A 15812-nucleotide genomic window follows, 5' to 3' on the forward strand; every position below is an offset into this window, starting at 1 on the left:
CGCGAAGCGCTGCGACGGTGGGGGCAGCAACTCACACGCCGCCAGCCTCCCTCCCTCCGCGGCGCGCCGCTGACCCGAAGAGCGCATGCGCACCACAAAACGCGCGCCGCGCCCCGGCAGGAAGCTGTTCGTCCAGCCTCTCGCTATCCCGATTCAAATGTCGCGAGAGTTAAAGAGCACGACCCATAGGATGCCGCGTGTACCGTCTTCTTTGAGTGACAGTTCTGTGGTCCAATAGGAATATGGCGCCGCGCGTGTGCGCGAGACTGTGTGTGGGCTCGCCTCTCGCACTCCCTGCTGGCCTGGCAAGAGCTCTGTGTTGGTGAGGAGTGAGCGGGTAGTAGCGAGTGACGGTGGGGGAGGCGGTGCTGCGCTCCCCCCCCCCCGCCCCACAACCGCCATGGCCTGGGCCGCCACCTCCCCGGCGGACAAGGAAAGGTAACGGCCCCCCGCGCGGGGCAGCCCATGTTTCCGGTACCTCAGGGGCGGCTGCGGCTCCCGGGTTGCTCGGTGGCTCTGGCCCTGTGGCCCCTGCGCCGGTGGGGTGGGAGGAGGCGCTGGGGCTCCTCTGCCCCGGTCCTTCACACGTCCTGCAGGCCTGCTCCCCGCGAGCGGGCCCTGGGCGGATCGGCGCCGCCCCCGCGCTGCTCCTGCCCGCGCTCCCTGGCTGTGGAAGGGGGCCGGGACCCACCTGCTGAGCGAGCCGGTGACAGCTGCGTGCGGGGCTGGGCGCCGCCGCTCCTCGAAGGAGCTCTGGGAGGGGTGGCGGAAACGCGTATGGGGCTGAACAGGGGCCGCGAGTGAGCGGCGAGCTGATCTAGCGTGGAGGGGGGCAATAGATGGCAGCAAGAGGTGTTTACATTCACGCCCAGACAGCGTTGCCTTAAATGAGCAGGGCTGCGAAGTCAGGCTCTCAGAGCTAGCACAGGTTTCAGAGTGGCAGCCCTGTTAGTCTATCAGCAAAAAGGAGGAGGAGTCCTTCTGACACTTTAGAGACTAACACATTTATTATGGCATAAGCTTTCGTGAGCTAAACCCAATTTGTTAGTCTGTAAGGTGTCACAAGACCTAGCACAGGGAATCTTAAATCTGTCCCCTTGGGTGGCTACGTTATACTACAGCCTGTGGTTCAGTGGTTCTCAAACTTTTGTGCTGGTGACCCCTTTCACTTAGCAAGCCTCTGAGTGCGGCCCTCCCTTATGAATTAAAAACACTTTTTTGTATATTTAACACCATTATAAATGCTGGATGCAAAGTGGGGTTTGGGGTGCAGGCTGACAGCTCATGACCCCCCCATATAATAACCTTGCAACCCCCTGAGGGGTCCTGACCCCCAGTTTGAGAACCTATGGTCTAGTTACATGGTCACAGAAATATTTTTTCCCCAGGACTCGCCACTGCTTCATTCAGTGGGCAGAATGGGCTGTGCTCACTTGGGGAGCCACTACTCAGTATTTTGTTTTCTCCCTATTGTTCATTGTGCGGCCCTAGGCCTTATGTGCTGCACACTATTCAAACCCTACTCTGAAGACAAGAGTTATTAATTTTCTCATGGACTTTTCTATGGTGATTACCACTGCAGTGTCGGAGTGCTTCATAGAGATGAATTTTATCTTTGCAATACTCCGGTGAGGTGAGGGGGTGATGATAGTCTCATTTTACCCAGAGTGAACTGAGGCACAGAGAATAGAAGGTGAAGAGTATCCACTAATTTTAGGTGCCTAGGACCTGTTTTTTTTCAGGGTACTTAGTGTTGTATAACACTTTATATATTCAAGCACAGCTCCCACTGATATTTGTTGCAGTTGTGAGTGCTCAGCACCCAGACTCAGGTTCCAGGGTCTCAATTTGGGCACCCAGAAAATGAGGAACAAACAACTTGTGACAACCTATGAAAGGCTGGGTTTAAGTGACTTGATGAACATCATACAAGAACTCTGTGGCAGTGACATCTAATCCAGAGCAGTATTCATCTGCTTTAATCATGTGAACCATCCTATATCTACCTGCTGTGTGCTGCCTCATTTACTACATACTTTCCAATTTTGATGACAAATAATACAGAAAACAGTGTCCTTTACTACACAACCCTGATTCATTTCTAGAGGCCAGTCCATCCTGTGCACTGAATGAGGTATGGGTCCTATGGAAAAAATAGGAGTTATTGTGTATACAAAGATAATGCATATGCGCAAGGGCAACCTTGATTCAGCCATGTCCTAACTTATGAATGCTTGAGTTTTGCAACCTTAATTATGTTCTTTTATTGTCATTTGTTGTATGCAGTTGCCTAGGTTTTAAAAAAGGCAAACTGAAAAAACAAACTCCGTCATGTAGCATCACACTGATAGCCATATGGGTCATCATCAGGGTTGAAACCTTTAGATTCACTCCACGTACCTCTGCCACTGGAGTAACTGATAGAAATAGTAGGTTGTCATCCTCTGTGTAGACCAGCACTAGAGGTGGAGGGAGAACAACACATTGCCAGTAGGTTTCCCACGTATTTGCAAAGATTCTTTTCCCCATCATTCCCCATTCTCCCTCTTCTGCTCCAACTCTGGCAGTGTCATATAATGGGAAATGTCTGGCAACTTCAATATAATCATCAATGTAGAAAAGGTTAGTAAGGAATTCCTGTTTACTCTTTAATAATGCTATATTTTAGGTTTCCAAACGAAATTGGAAGACAAATTAAAACTAAGAAGGGTTTTTTTGGTTTGTTTTTTTGTTTTTTGCATAATTAGACAGTGGAGTTATCTGTTGCAAGATATCAAACCCTGGAGCTTAGCAGGATTTAGCAAAGGAATTGTTTTTTATAATAGTTTACACGGCTGCTTAAAATAGGACAAAATTGTAAAGGATATAAAAACCTCATGCTCTGGGGTTTTAGCTAGCCACTATCCTAGTATTAGGAAAAATCTCTCCCTATGGTCCATCATTGTCCACGGTGTGGTTTTTTGCATCTTCCCCTGAATTGTGTGGTACTTTCACAATCTGGCAATTGTACTAGATAAACCAATGGTCTGATCTGGTATGACAGTTTCCAAGTTTTAGAAGTGGGCATTCCTTTGTTTTTTTATGTGCTTTAGAAGATATTACAAAAAACAGTATTTTCCAGAACTTATATTACATTTTTTTTTTTTTTAGATTCATCTGCATCTATCCAGCATACTTAAATAACAAGAAGACAATAGCAGAAGGAAGAAGAATACCTATGGACAAAGTAATTTGTGGGTGGCATGGGAAAACTAAGTTTTGCTTCATGATAGCTTGGAGGGAGTTTGGGAAGGAACTAACAATTGTGAACAAGGCTACTTAAGCTTTTTTGAGGAGAAGGAGAGGAAAGTTGATGATTGAATTCTGTAACATATTTGAAGACTGACCATTCGTGTCAACATGTGAATTCAACATGGGAAAGGCTGCGTTCAGAACCTCTTATTTTCACATGAGCAAGGCTCAAACAGATCAGCTGGGAGAGACTGAATGCAACCTTGAAAATCTCTTGAAAATTCACTAGTACAAAATCTTCTTGCCTGTCCTTGCAGTGATGAAGGAAACAGATACTGATCACCTGGGCAAGAAGGATTTTGTAAGGCTGCCTAATGATTTGCTTGTAATTTCATTATCTAACTAGTTTAGATGTGCGTGTTTTGCACTCTTGTTTTGACTCTAGAGGCCCCCTGTAATATCAAGGATGATGGGAAATGGAAGGCATTTGAGTCACTGTCTGTAATGTACCATTTCTTGTCTGTTACTTCTGTGTCCATAACTAGTGCTTCAGGATCCAATAGGAGCCCAGCTGATAGTGGAATAGACATATAGTACATGGCTTACTGAGAAGTGCCACTGATTAAACACTGACTGCTAAAACATCCATATTTTCCATATACTTTCTTAGATGTTTTTCCTGTTATAGCAAAAAGTCAGTTGTTTTAACTTGAACTAGTAGTTAAGTCTGTTACTTGAGTGATCAGGCCCCTACATCTTTGATAACTGATGCCTGGCCTTCTGTTCCTTTCTCTTCAGTCTCTAGCTGACTCCTTGGCAAGAGATGCCTGTCACTCAGTCAATCCTCTCTTAGTTCCTCAGTCTGTAGCTGAGGGTGTACACACACACACCCTGAAGCAGCAAGTCTCTGAGCCTGGGTCTCATATACTCGGGCTTGTGCTACAGGCTAAAAATATCAGAGTAGACAATCATTCCCACTTGATCAGGAGCCCGGACTCTGAAACCCACTGAACAGAGTGTGTCTCAGAGCCCAGGCTCCAGTCCAAGTGAGAATGTCACAAAAGCCCAACTCTGTAGGCCTGGGCTCTGAGACTCATTGCTGCAGGTTGGTGTTTGGGTTTAGGGTTTTTTTTTCCCTTCTAATTGCTTAAACCACACACAAAGAAATCTCTTACTCCTATCTCACTCCAAAGAAACCAAAATTGTTTTTCTAAAGTACTAACTCTGTCCCTACTCCTTCCTGGGTTCCTGCCCAGGCCTGTCTACAGCTAATGTTTGAGCCCAGGCTTATTTTTTCTTCTCCTTTGGTGCTTTGTTCCTTTCTTTCTAATATATTCCAGGAAATGTACATGTCCTGGTTCATAAATACCTTACATAAGTGGAAAAGCAAGCAGATCTGTTTTCCCTGATCCATCTTTGTGCCCTCCCTTTCCCTGACTACTGCTTTCCCTGAGGAATTTCAGGAGCTCATCCAATCAACACCTAATTACGATGGATTTGTTTCTCAGCAGTAGACTAATTTTTTTAAAAGGGCAATGTACTAATTTAAAACATTATTTTAATAGGCCATTGAAAATCCCACATCTACAGAAATCCAAGATGTATGTGCAGCAATTGGACTCAATGTGCTTGTAGAGGTAATGTGAAACTTTATGAATACATCTTGATAAAGACTTTTTTTTTTAAATTGAAAAAAATGTTCTGTAGAAAAACCATTGTCCTATAAACTTATCAACCAAGTCCTCTGATTTCTTTGAACATACGTTAACTTAATATTTATGGGGATGTTGGAAAAATTGGAGAGAGTACAGAAAAGAAATTTAAAAATGTGAGGGCTAGAGAAAATGCCTTACAGTGATAGACTTAAAGAGCTCAATCTGTTCAGTTTATCAAAAAGTACATGAAGAGTTTTCTTGATTAGGGTCTAAGTACCTTCATGGGGAGAAAATACAGGTACTAAAGAGCTCATTAACCTATTGGAGAAAGGCATAACAGAAAACAATGGCTGCAAGCACGGCTGTCCCTACGGGGTTGCGGGGCCCAGAACAAATCAGCCTCCCTGCTAGTCTGCTCTCTGCCTCATCCCTCCTGCCTTACCTCGTCACCTGAATATCAGGACAAATGCCGTCCCGATCGTACATTGATTGGGATGGGGGACAAAGGGCTAAATATCGGGATTTTATTGAAACATGGGCCCCCGCAAAGCCAGGGCCCTGGGCAGTCTCCCCAGTTCGCCCTACCCAAGGGACAACTCTTGCTGCAAGATGAAGCCAGACAAATTCAAATTGAAATTAGGCACAGTTTTGTTAACATTGAAGGTAATTAGCCATTGGGACTAACTAGCAAGAGATGTGATGGATTCTCCTTCTTTTGGCATCTTCACATCAAGACTGGATGCTTTCTCACAGATATGTGTTGGCCAAATATAAGTTACTGGGCTTCATGCAGGGGTAACTGGGTGTAATTCTAGTCTGACCTCCTGTATGTCACAGGTCATAGATGTCTCTTTTGGCATTAAAGTTCTGATAGTTTAACTGTATTGGCACATAAAGTGCAGTTTGACAACAGAAAAGAGTAATTACTCCAGTACCTTAGATTAACCTAAAAGTGAATACTGTAAAACTTATATCCTCATAAAAACATTTAGGTTTTCATCAATAAGATCTTCCTTTTAATATATACATTCAAATACCCTGAAAACATCAATCAAGTCACTAGTCATAATTAAATATAAAGATTTTTTTCTGAGAAGTAAAGAACAATTCAGTTATTCTCATGAATTGCCCATTAATATAAAATGTAACCAGTAGTACCATAAAACTTGCTCATTCAGGTACAGATTTTGCCAGCACCATCTTAAATTTTCATAAATCAGATTTTTTTTCTTTAATCTGTACAATCAAAGTTGCTAGCATTATCGTAATAAAAATTGGAAATTAAGTGGACCTTGATATATTTTAAAGCATATATACCTTTATCATTATGCTTTCAGAGAACTGTCTGTATTTTTCTTATCCCTTGGGGAGACACAAATATTGACTGTTACTTTTGTAACAGGAGCAAAGCCAAATAAGAGAGAGGAAGAATCTTTACTAGGAATTACAAAGGGTTTCAGAACTTTCAAGTGAGCATCACATTTTTCAGTAGTAACGGTTTTTAAGAATTAGTGCATTAGATTGCTTTCATCAGCATCTTCAGGAAAATTTAAAACATTGGTTGTTTGAAAGGGAACTTTCAAGTACCTCTATCTTATGATGATCGCAGTAGTCACTTATAGCATACCTGAGCATCTCTGATGCTTATAGACATTCCCTGGCCTAGACCCAGTGTGCTGGATAGGAGTTATAAAAGCCCCTTAGCTACCTGGAGAAGAGTTCTTCAGCTGTGGTTGCTGCTTAAGACAGCCTATGGCTCTCACAGGTCAAGCATGGGAAGTCTGATGGAGATAGGGCTATAGCACTGTGTTGTGGAGCTGCTCAGAGGCATCCTACATGGGACTGTTGTAACTTTATCTGCCTAAATTATGCCAGGGGTGATTTCAGTGCTCGAACTACGCAGAATCTCAAGGCTTTTAAAGCCACCTTTGCCCCTGGGCTCTGAATGTGCAGCATTCAGTCTTCCCTATTGTCCTGAAGGATGTCAAAGGTTTAGATCTTTCACCTGTGTCTAGATGACACTTCCCTCAGTATTCTGTATGGATTGCTCAATTGATGCCCCCTTCATTTCTAATTTATAAACTTCTAACATAAGATTGACAAAATCTTAATCAGATTTATTAAAATGCAGTGCTGATGGAGTACTGCGATGTAATGTTTCATACTCCTCCTTTCAGATAACTTCTGTCAGGTTATGTGGCTTATCTCTGGAACTTTGGGAGCAGTGACTTGATTGGGATGTTTAAATACAAATAGGTATACAGCTAAGTTACAAATAACTTTCTTCTCATAACTGCTAGTACATTCACAACACAATCATTAAAATGTGTTTTTAAAAATTCTAAACAAAACTTACACAGAAAATAGACAAACATAAATAATTTATGGTAATGTCTTTTAAAGATAAAATCTTAACGATATTCTTCAGTAAATGTAGTAATACACATTGTCATACTTGAATTCTAAGTCCTATAAATGGTTTCCATATGTCATAGACCCAGGTTTTTTGTTGTTTTAGGGTCAGAAGGGTCCATTAGATAATCTAGTCTGACCTCCTATATGTCACAGGCCATTAAGTTTCATCATTACCCTGTATTTGAGACTAATAACTAGGGCTTGGCTAAAATACATCTTGATTTGAAGTCTCCAACAGATGGAGAATCCACCACTTCTATTTGTAGTTTGTTCCTCTGGCTAATCACCCTCACTGTGTGGGTTTTATTGTTCGTTTTGTTTTTTAAATTGTGCCTAATTTCTAATTTGAATTTGTCTGGCTTTAACTTCTAGCCATTTGTTCTTATGTCTTTCTCCACTAGATTAAGGATGTTTTTATTACTCAGTACTTTCTCCCCATGAAAGTTCTTAGATACTGTAATCAAGTCATCTTTTAATTTTTTTTTTGAGAAACTAAAATCAGACTTCTGAAAGGAGTACCGTAGTCTGGAAAGGTTGAGAACCACTGAGCTAAACAGATTAAGATTTCACAGGCATTTTCTCCAATTCTCGAATACTTTTTGTGGCTTTTTTCTTCACCCTTTCCAATTTTTCCACATCCTCTTTAAAATGTGGACATCAGAACTGACATGGTATTCCAGTATCTGTCTCACCAATGCTAAAATCCCCTTCATACTCACTTCTCCCCTCTTCATGCATCCAAGGATCACACTGGCTCTCTTTGCTACAGCATCAGACTGGGAGCTCATGTTCAGCTGTCTGTCCACTACGATTTTAATTTTTTTTTCCAGTCATTGCTTTCCATGGTACAGTCCTCCATTTTGTAGGTGTGGCCTTCATTTCTTGTTCCTACATGTATAACTTTGCATTGGGCTGCATTAAAATGCCTTTTGTTCAAATGGGCCCAGGTTACCAAGTGATACAGATGGCTCTGTTTGACTGTCCTGTCTACATCATTATTCAACTCTTCACCAGTCTTTGTCATCTGTAAATTACTTTTATCAGTATGTCTTCAAACACCTCTCTGGTTTTGTGCTGTATGAATTATTTTGTGAAGAGAAATATGGGAGAGGATAACTATTCTGCTTCCTTTGAAAGAATGTTTTTTTTCCAGTGGTTTAACAGTATTCACTTCATCCTCACTAGTCCAGCCCAGACGTAGATTGCCTTTACTTCTGAAATTTTGTTCTGAAGTTTAGCATACATACCACCAGGTTAGTTGTAAAGTCCAGAGTATGATCATATTTTCCCAATAAGCATGTGTGACCGTTCACTTTCAAAGCATGTACCTAAGGTCTACATGGCTGAGACACCTCCCTCAAAAAGGTGTACGTCTGTGAGCAGTGTCCATTTGGTTATGGACATTTTAGTACATAGCAATTTTAAATACATATTTCTTTAATGTCTGATGCTTATCTTATGAAATGCCTTTCTGCCTCTTAATCTCTAGTTTAACTGTGGTGTTCTTTTTTCCACTTGCTAGAAGAACAAGTTGTACCCTAGAGAGTGGAACCGTGATGTGCAATATAGAGGCAGAGTACGAGTTCAACTCAAGCTGGAAGATGGCAACCCATGTTTACCTCAGTTTCCAACACGTGAGTGCAGTATTTGTTGAGGGGGTATGTGCAGTGAGAAAACTTGGGTAACAATTTATTTTTACCTACTTAGAAAAAGCTAGGGTCGGTTGCCATAATGTCAGGCTGTGTTTGTGTCTCCCATGCTAATGTTAGTGTGACCAGTCTGTTAAAACATTAATAGAGAACTTTGTTGTTAGGCATTTTAGTTCCTACCATTTGAAACATTTGGCCACTATAAGCCATATAAACTGGTAACTAAATGAGATTAGCCAGAGCCTGTTAGTGAGGAAGTGATTCTGTTTTAGGGTACAATCTTCAGTCCTGTTTTTCCTTAGATGGTGCTTCATTCTCATTTTAAAAATTGGGAATTGAACATTCTTTTGGGCACACTGTGTGACCACTGTCTCCAACAAAGCAGTAGTGCTACTTTAGTGTACTGTGTTGTGGTAGACGGTTTCGCTCCAAAAACAAAAAACAAAATTCTGCTTTAAAACTACTGTATTTCACTTAGTTTTTTCTTGTGTAAACTTGTCATACCTCAGTTAAATTTCAGTGCAGTTGATAAACTGATGTAGTAATCCTGTTTGATATTGCAATTTTCTGCCTAAAATGCTCATAGGAAATCTAAAATACTAACTGGCCTAACTAAAGAAGCCTTCTTAATATTGACAGGTAAGTGAGGAATTAGTGTGCAGAAAGGATAGGGGCAAAGACTAATCTACAGAGTGGGAGAATGAAAGTGCTAGAAACGAGAGAGTGCCATTGATGGTGTGATGGCTTCATGATCTCCACTGATCAGAAGGGGAAGATAGAGCCATGGAGTCTTCTGGTGGGAGCAAATAGTTGGGTCAGCATCTTGCTCCCCTGTAGCATGTTTTGGTTGTCCATCCACTTGTCCTTTTGAGGTCCAGAATAGCCCCAGATAGTTACAATATTAGCATGCCAAGTCCATATAAACAGAAGGCAATGTGATGGCTTTTTGGAAGCTTGGTCTTCCCCTGCACTTTCACCTTTGAGGCAAGTAACTGCTATAGGGAAGTAAGGGGCGGTGGGGGCTGCGCCTCATTGTCTGTCTGTACAAGCTAGTCAGCGGTTCTCAAACTGTGGGTCACGACCCCATTTTAATGGAGTTGCCAGGGTTGGCATTAGACTTGCTGGGGCCAAAGCTCGAGCCCCTCCACCCAGGGTTGAAGCCCAAGGGCTTCAGCCCTGGGTGGTGGGGCTCAGGTTACAGGTCCTCCGGCTGTGGCTAAAGCCCTTGGGCTTCTGGTTTGGGCCCTGCCCTTTTGGCTTTGTCTTTGGCCCCCATGTGGGACGGTGAGGCTTGGGAAGGCTCAGGCTTCAGTCTCCCCTCCTGGGGTTGTGTAGTAATTTTTCTTGTCAGAAGGGGGTCACGATGCAATGAAGTTTGAGAACCCTTGGGCTAGATCATAATCTAATTGATAAAGAGCAACTCAATTCCTTGATTAGGTCCCAAATTACTGTGAGTTTTCTCTAGGCTTGCTCTGGATTCTATTAGTTCTAATGATTCCCCCAGCAAGCACTGAGTGCCTACTTCCAGAGAACACCCAGTATCCCATGGATACAGGGGGAAAAAGCAGAGCTTGGGACTTTGTATCCAACTTGACGAGGGTTCCGGGTAGGCCCGAACATTAGCTAGGGATTCTAATGTTCAAAGTGTTACAAATATTCATATAAATTAACCCTTGCCTTTTGTTTCTAGGTAAATCGGTGATGCTGTATGCAGCAGAAACAATTCCAAAGCTGAAAACAAGGACACAAAAAATGGGAGGTAGTGACCAAAATCTCCAGCCAGGAGAGGGAGGCAAAAAAGGAAAAGGAAAGAAGAAGAAGTGAGCCTGTCTCTGGCATAATTGTTACTTTATATAGTCATTCTATGGCAGATATGGATGGACGTTACTATTTGTGAATCTCAACTGAGATCTAAAAAACAAGAAAACTGGTGAAGCTGTACAGAATTGTCTTCAATTTTTTACTGAAGTGGAATGCATGTACTGTGCCTGACACTGTGTAACATTAATCACAGAACCCCCAAATCCAAAAGTAGCAGCTAGTTTTAGAAGTTACAAACAACATAGACAATTTGAGGGTGGAAACATGATTATTTTCATGGATACATGTGCATTTGTTTGGCTTTCAAAATCAACAAAGTTTATTTTATGCAGGCTGGATATTTGAAGTTGATTGCCTTAGTACAAAATGTATCTATGCTCATAAAGATAAATTTGTCTTAAGTCTAGACCTTATATATCACTGTACTAGGTAAATTTCCAATGAAATTATCATTACTCTGTACAGTTCACTTTTTAATGATTCACAAATGTTAAGTCTAATAAAGGTGGAAAAAACAAATTTTGAAAACCTAGTTGTATAAAATACTTTAGTCGGAGCTTCATCACTCTTTTTTTTCCCCCAGATGACTATTTGAAGAGAAGATATTTTGTACATCTCACCCATTAAAAGCTTGTGGCTGGCTGCATTCTACTGTGGGATAGAATGTCACAGATTCTCTTATACTGCCATGTATATGAGAAAGGGCTTACTGACTTTAATATTCTTTTGTCTTTAAAAAGAAAGTACCATCTATCTTTAGTCTTACAATCAGATATTGGAAACACAACTTTATTAATGTCATCATATACAAATATCTGTTTGTTTTATTTTATTAGAGGTGTGTATTGCCTTGGGGAAAAGTTCACTTCGTGCAGAAGCTTAAGCTGATCTCCTACTCCCCACAGCTGATGAATCCAAAATAAGGAAGACTCTTGGAAGGAAGGGCCTCACAGAGAGTAAAAAGTGCACTTTGTAAGTTCCAGAGGAAGGGATGATTTGGGAGCATGAAGAGGGAGAGATTGGAGAGGAAACAGCAGAGCCTGTTCAATAAGTGATCTCATGTAGGTCTTTTTCCCCCACTTACACGTTGAGTGAACCTCCATGTTCATTAAATAATCATTCTGTTTCCGTTCAGGATAACTCTGTAAAAGTGAATATAGTGCTTGTTAACATGTGTTTACAGACACTGGAAATTGATCAGTTTTATCCATATACCTGTATGTAAGTTGTGGTGCAGGCCTTCCACCTAAGGATGATATTTTTCTCTTCCCTCCTGCATGTCTTCCCTGGCACGCATCCTTTATGTGGTAGCTGTTTAAGCAGTGTTTAAATGTATGGAGTGTTAGATTTGGCTGTGGTGGATTATAAAATCACAAGGATATGCTCACTTAATTTCAGTTCCTACCTCACTGACCTTGCAGTCCATCCCAGCCAGTGTTACTAACACTGTGAGGAATCAAAAAGCCTGGCTGTGGGGGATGACATCAGAGTTTTAATTCTTGACAGCATAAAGAGAAGGCCCACGAGAATTTCAGAGGGTGATCTTCAACTTTTATTAAAACATAGCTAATGGTTGATATACAATGTAAAACAATGTGAGTGTCTACAATTTGACTCATTATTTAGTATTGAGGGTTTTTTAAAGACTGCTTACAAAAAATACATAAAGCACTGGCCCTGAAAAGTGGCAGTTTTGTTTTATGGTAGGTTTTGACACTGGGTTTGGAAAATTGGGGAAAGTAGATGGTATATGATGCACTTGCCATACGGCCATTGCTTTTTCTGTTGTAAGTAGCTGAAATACAAATAGGTATTTAGTGTGACATCTGACTAGTATTTTTTCTATGGGGGTAAAGTGTATGCTAGGACATTCTCAGTCTATGTGAAGATATAGATAGCAACAGTGTCTTACTTAGTCTCCATGCAGATCTTAGTTTTTATATTACCTGTTTCTTCTGTTCTGTAATTCAGTGTGTCATGATAGCTCTTTGGATATCTTACCCGCAGGTGGCATGAGGAATTAGACACTTTCTGGAATCAGTGTTACTTTGGGCAATCTGGACTGATAAATACTTAATTTCCTATAATTGGAACTTCTAATTGGGAACAGAATTTTTTTTCTGTAAGTTAGTTGAAATCTGTCATGACTACTCTTAGATTTTGCACAACAGCAAAGGGTGAGAATTTTTATTTACTAACTACACAATACTTTAATTACACCATTTCATCCTTGTTGCAGCTGAGCAAATTCAAAAATTCATGACCGGTCTAGAGTCGGATAGGCAAAGGTGCTATGGAGTTCAGCCAGGGTAACGGCAATAACTCACAAGGCTACCTTATCTTGAGAGGTAAGCGATCGCTTGATAATAAGAGTTGGGGATTGTGGGTTTGAGTGAGCATATTTAAATATTCAAGGCCACAGAAGGAAATCAATTTTGTGGGGTTTTTTGTGAGGTTATTTTAAAACTTTGAGTTATAGAGGCTCTTTTTGTGGGCCATGCATGCATAATCTACTGTGAATTACTTTTGGAGAATCTCTTTGTAAACACACACTGAGGTTTCCAAAAGTAACAGTTAAAGAAAGAAGCTGTATTTATACTGAATGCTTGAACTGATGGAAGCCTTACCATGTGAATGCTATGTGGTTGGGACACTGTAGGTGTATGTCTGGCTGAGCAGGATGAATGGTAAACATGGGATGCAGTCAGTGGCATGCTCTCCTGGGAAGTGGCAAATGTGGCAGGAATTATTACTTCGGTCACAGTTAACTTCCATTCTGTACCTTATATGTCTCTAGAAAGGGTGGGATTGTGCAGTTGCAATGGGGGAGTGAACGGCAGTATAATTACAAGGCATGCTAGTAAGGAAGAGGGGAGACATGGCATTTGCACTCCAAATACTGGGCTCAACAGCGTGCTATACCTTCTTCCCCCCTCATGGTAGCTCCTGTCCACTGTTGAGGAAGGATTGACATTGGTTTTCTGCAAAATGAAAGCCCCGGGAACATTTTTTTTTTCCTTTTAGAAAGTTCTGTGCAGGAGGGGACAATCTGGCACCAGGGTTTTGAGTGACTGCTAAGTGAGGCTCCTTAGGACTGTGATCTACCTAATTCTTATCCTTGTGAACAAAACTTGAATGTTCAAATTTAGGCAATTGGTGTATTAAAAAATGTGTGAGGTTAAATACTGATTGGATGTGCATCTACTGTTCATAGTGGCGAAGAGTACAATTCAACCTCTATTTTGGTGTACTGTCTGGATAAATAAAAGCATTTTAATTACATTGCCACCTTGGTTATTAAATACAGTAAATATGTAATAAAAACAAAATTAGTCCATGTTGACTCCTAATACATTTATATGCTTTGAAAAGGAGCTGAGATGGATACTTGGCAATGACCATACTGTAATGCTTTGACAGAGGTGACTGACCTCATAACCCCCTATACTGATGAGATTAAATGAAACTACCAAAACATTGTTCAAACTTGCTAGGTACAAAACTGGCTACACCCTTTAACAGACATATGGTGTTTAGAGAATTAAACAGCTGACCGTGTTGGGGTCTTTAGAAAAGGCTGTTCTTAACTCACAAATAAGTTCAGGAATGTGTTATGCACACAGTGGCTTAAGAACAGCTCCTGCGTGTGAAGACCAGTTTAACATGAATGATCTAACCTCCATAAATTGTTTCAGGAGCATCTTAAAGTTAAACTTTGACCCTTCTTTCTGTGAGATGAAACAGATTGGCTTGAAATTTTCTGGTCTCTAGGCTTCAGTTTTGAACAACTTTTCAAATACTAAGAGCTGGAAAAGACAACAAAGGTATTAGACTGTTAGGGGATACTGATCCTAAAACCTATTGGTCTTTTTGTTTTTTTTCTCCTCGCCCATGACATCCTTCTCAGGCAGAATGGACATTTCAATAAACATGCTCCACTCATTGTGTGTAATGGAATCTCAGACTCTCCTAGCCTTCAACAACTTCTCTTAATAAATATTTGGAAAAAAATGTCAGTTACTACAAAAAAAAATACAGTGAAACTTGGACAAGAGACCACACTTAGTGAAACACCTCTTGTTTTAAGAGAGTGGCCCATTTAAATGTTGTATTTTCATCATCCTTTCCACATCATGATGTACATAAGGCAGCAGTTAAATGGCACCAATTACCTTGAACCTAGCTGATTTTTCCAGGTCTTCTATACTTTGCTCTAATAATGCTGCTTTACCCCTTATTGTGCTGTGCAGTGTGCCTTTAGGTAACCTTCTTTGGCTATTGCCTGGAGTCACCAAAGAAATACTTGTTTAGGAAGCCTGTTTTGGGGCAGAGCCGGCACTAGGCATAAACAGACTCAGCAATTGCTTAGGACCCTGAGCAACTTCGGGGGGCCCCCTATTTGCTTTTTATTATGTGGTGTGGGTCGAGCAGGGCTGATGCCAAAAATATTGCTGCTTAGAGCCCCCAATGTTGCGAGCACCATCTCTGAAAGATGTTCCATATATGTCTATCCCTTCTTAGAGACAGCTTTGTCTGTAGGGGTGAATCTAAACTGATCAAATATGATTCTGTTCTGCCTTTTTATTAGATTGACAAATTCGTTGTTTAAATAGGGGTGGCAATTTAGACAGGTTGCACTGTATTCATAGCGAATACAGCTTTTTACTTTATAGGTAAGGACAGAATGCAGTTGTTTGGTTCAATAGCGTGCTAGATATCTACAAAATTACTCCTCAAGTTATCATAACTGGCTGTGGGTGGGAAAACTTCTCCAGGTATTTTTTCCTCTCAGTTGTGAAAAATGGAACCATTCACTTGTGTGCGTTTCATGTAACCCAGTCATGGATCCTCTGTTTATTTTAAAAGGAGAGGAAGCAGATATTCTAAGTGCCATATGAAAATCCTATTGGAGGTGTTGAGACCAACAATTCAGGAAGTAAACCTGCTTTGCTTCAAAAACTGGGTGATAAGAGATGACTTTTTAAGGAATTCAGGATCTGGCATCCATAGTAGTTCTTAGCCTAGCTTACATTTTGACCAA

The 15812-nt window shown here is 41.1% G+C and overlaps 1 protein-coding gene across 1 annotated transcript; it reads left to right on the forward strand.

Moving 5' to 3' along the window:
* The first annotated feature begins 283 nt into the window (after positions 1–283).
* Positions 284–11303, forward strand: SRP19 (signal recognition particle 19). The gene is made up of 5 exons (XM_084627709.1): positions 284–438; positions 3151–3226; positions 4797–4868; positions 8824–8935; positions 10641–11303. The coding sequence occupies exons 1-5, from the start codon at positions 401–403 to the stop codon at positions 10772–10774; spliced, it is 432 nt and encodes a 143-aa protein (XP_084483835.1). The 5' UTR covers positions 284–400; the 3' UTR covers positions 10775–11303.
* Positions 11304–15812: the final 4509 nt, after the last annotated feature.

The sequence above is a fragment of the Lepidochelys olivacea genome, assembly GCF_965140295.1.
Source record: "Lepidochelys olivacea isolate rLepOli2 genome assembly, chromosome: 5".
Lineage (NCBI taxonomy): Eukaryota > Metazoa > Chordata > Testudines > Cheloniidae > Lepidochelys > Lepidochelys olivacea.

What these genes read in the sequence shown, in the direction of transcription:
- SRP19 (XM_084627709.1), top strand. Translation starts at nt 401, where the DNA reads ATGGCCTGGGCCGCCACCTCCCCGGCGGACAAGGAAAG. An exon ending in TCCCCGGCGGACAAGGAAAG is followed by an intron (nt 439 to 3,150) that starts GTAACGGCCCCC and finishes TTTTTTTTTTAG; the next exon opens with ATTCATCTGCATCTATCCAG. An exon ending in GACTCAATGTGCTTGTAGAG is followed by an intron (nt 4,869 to 8,823) that starts GTAATGTGAAAC and finishes TCCACTTGCTAG; the next exon opens with AAGAACAAGTTGTACCCTAG.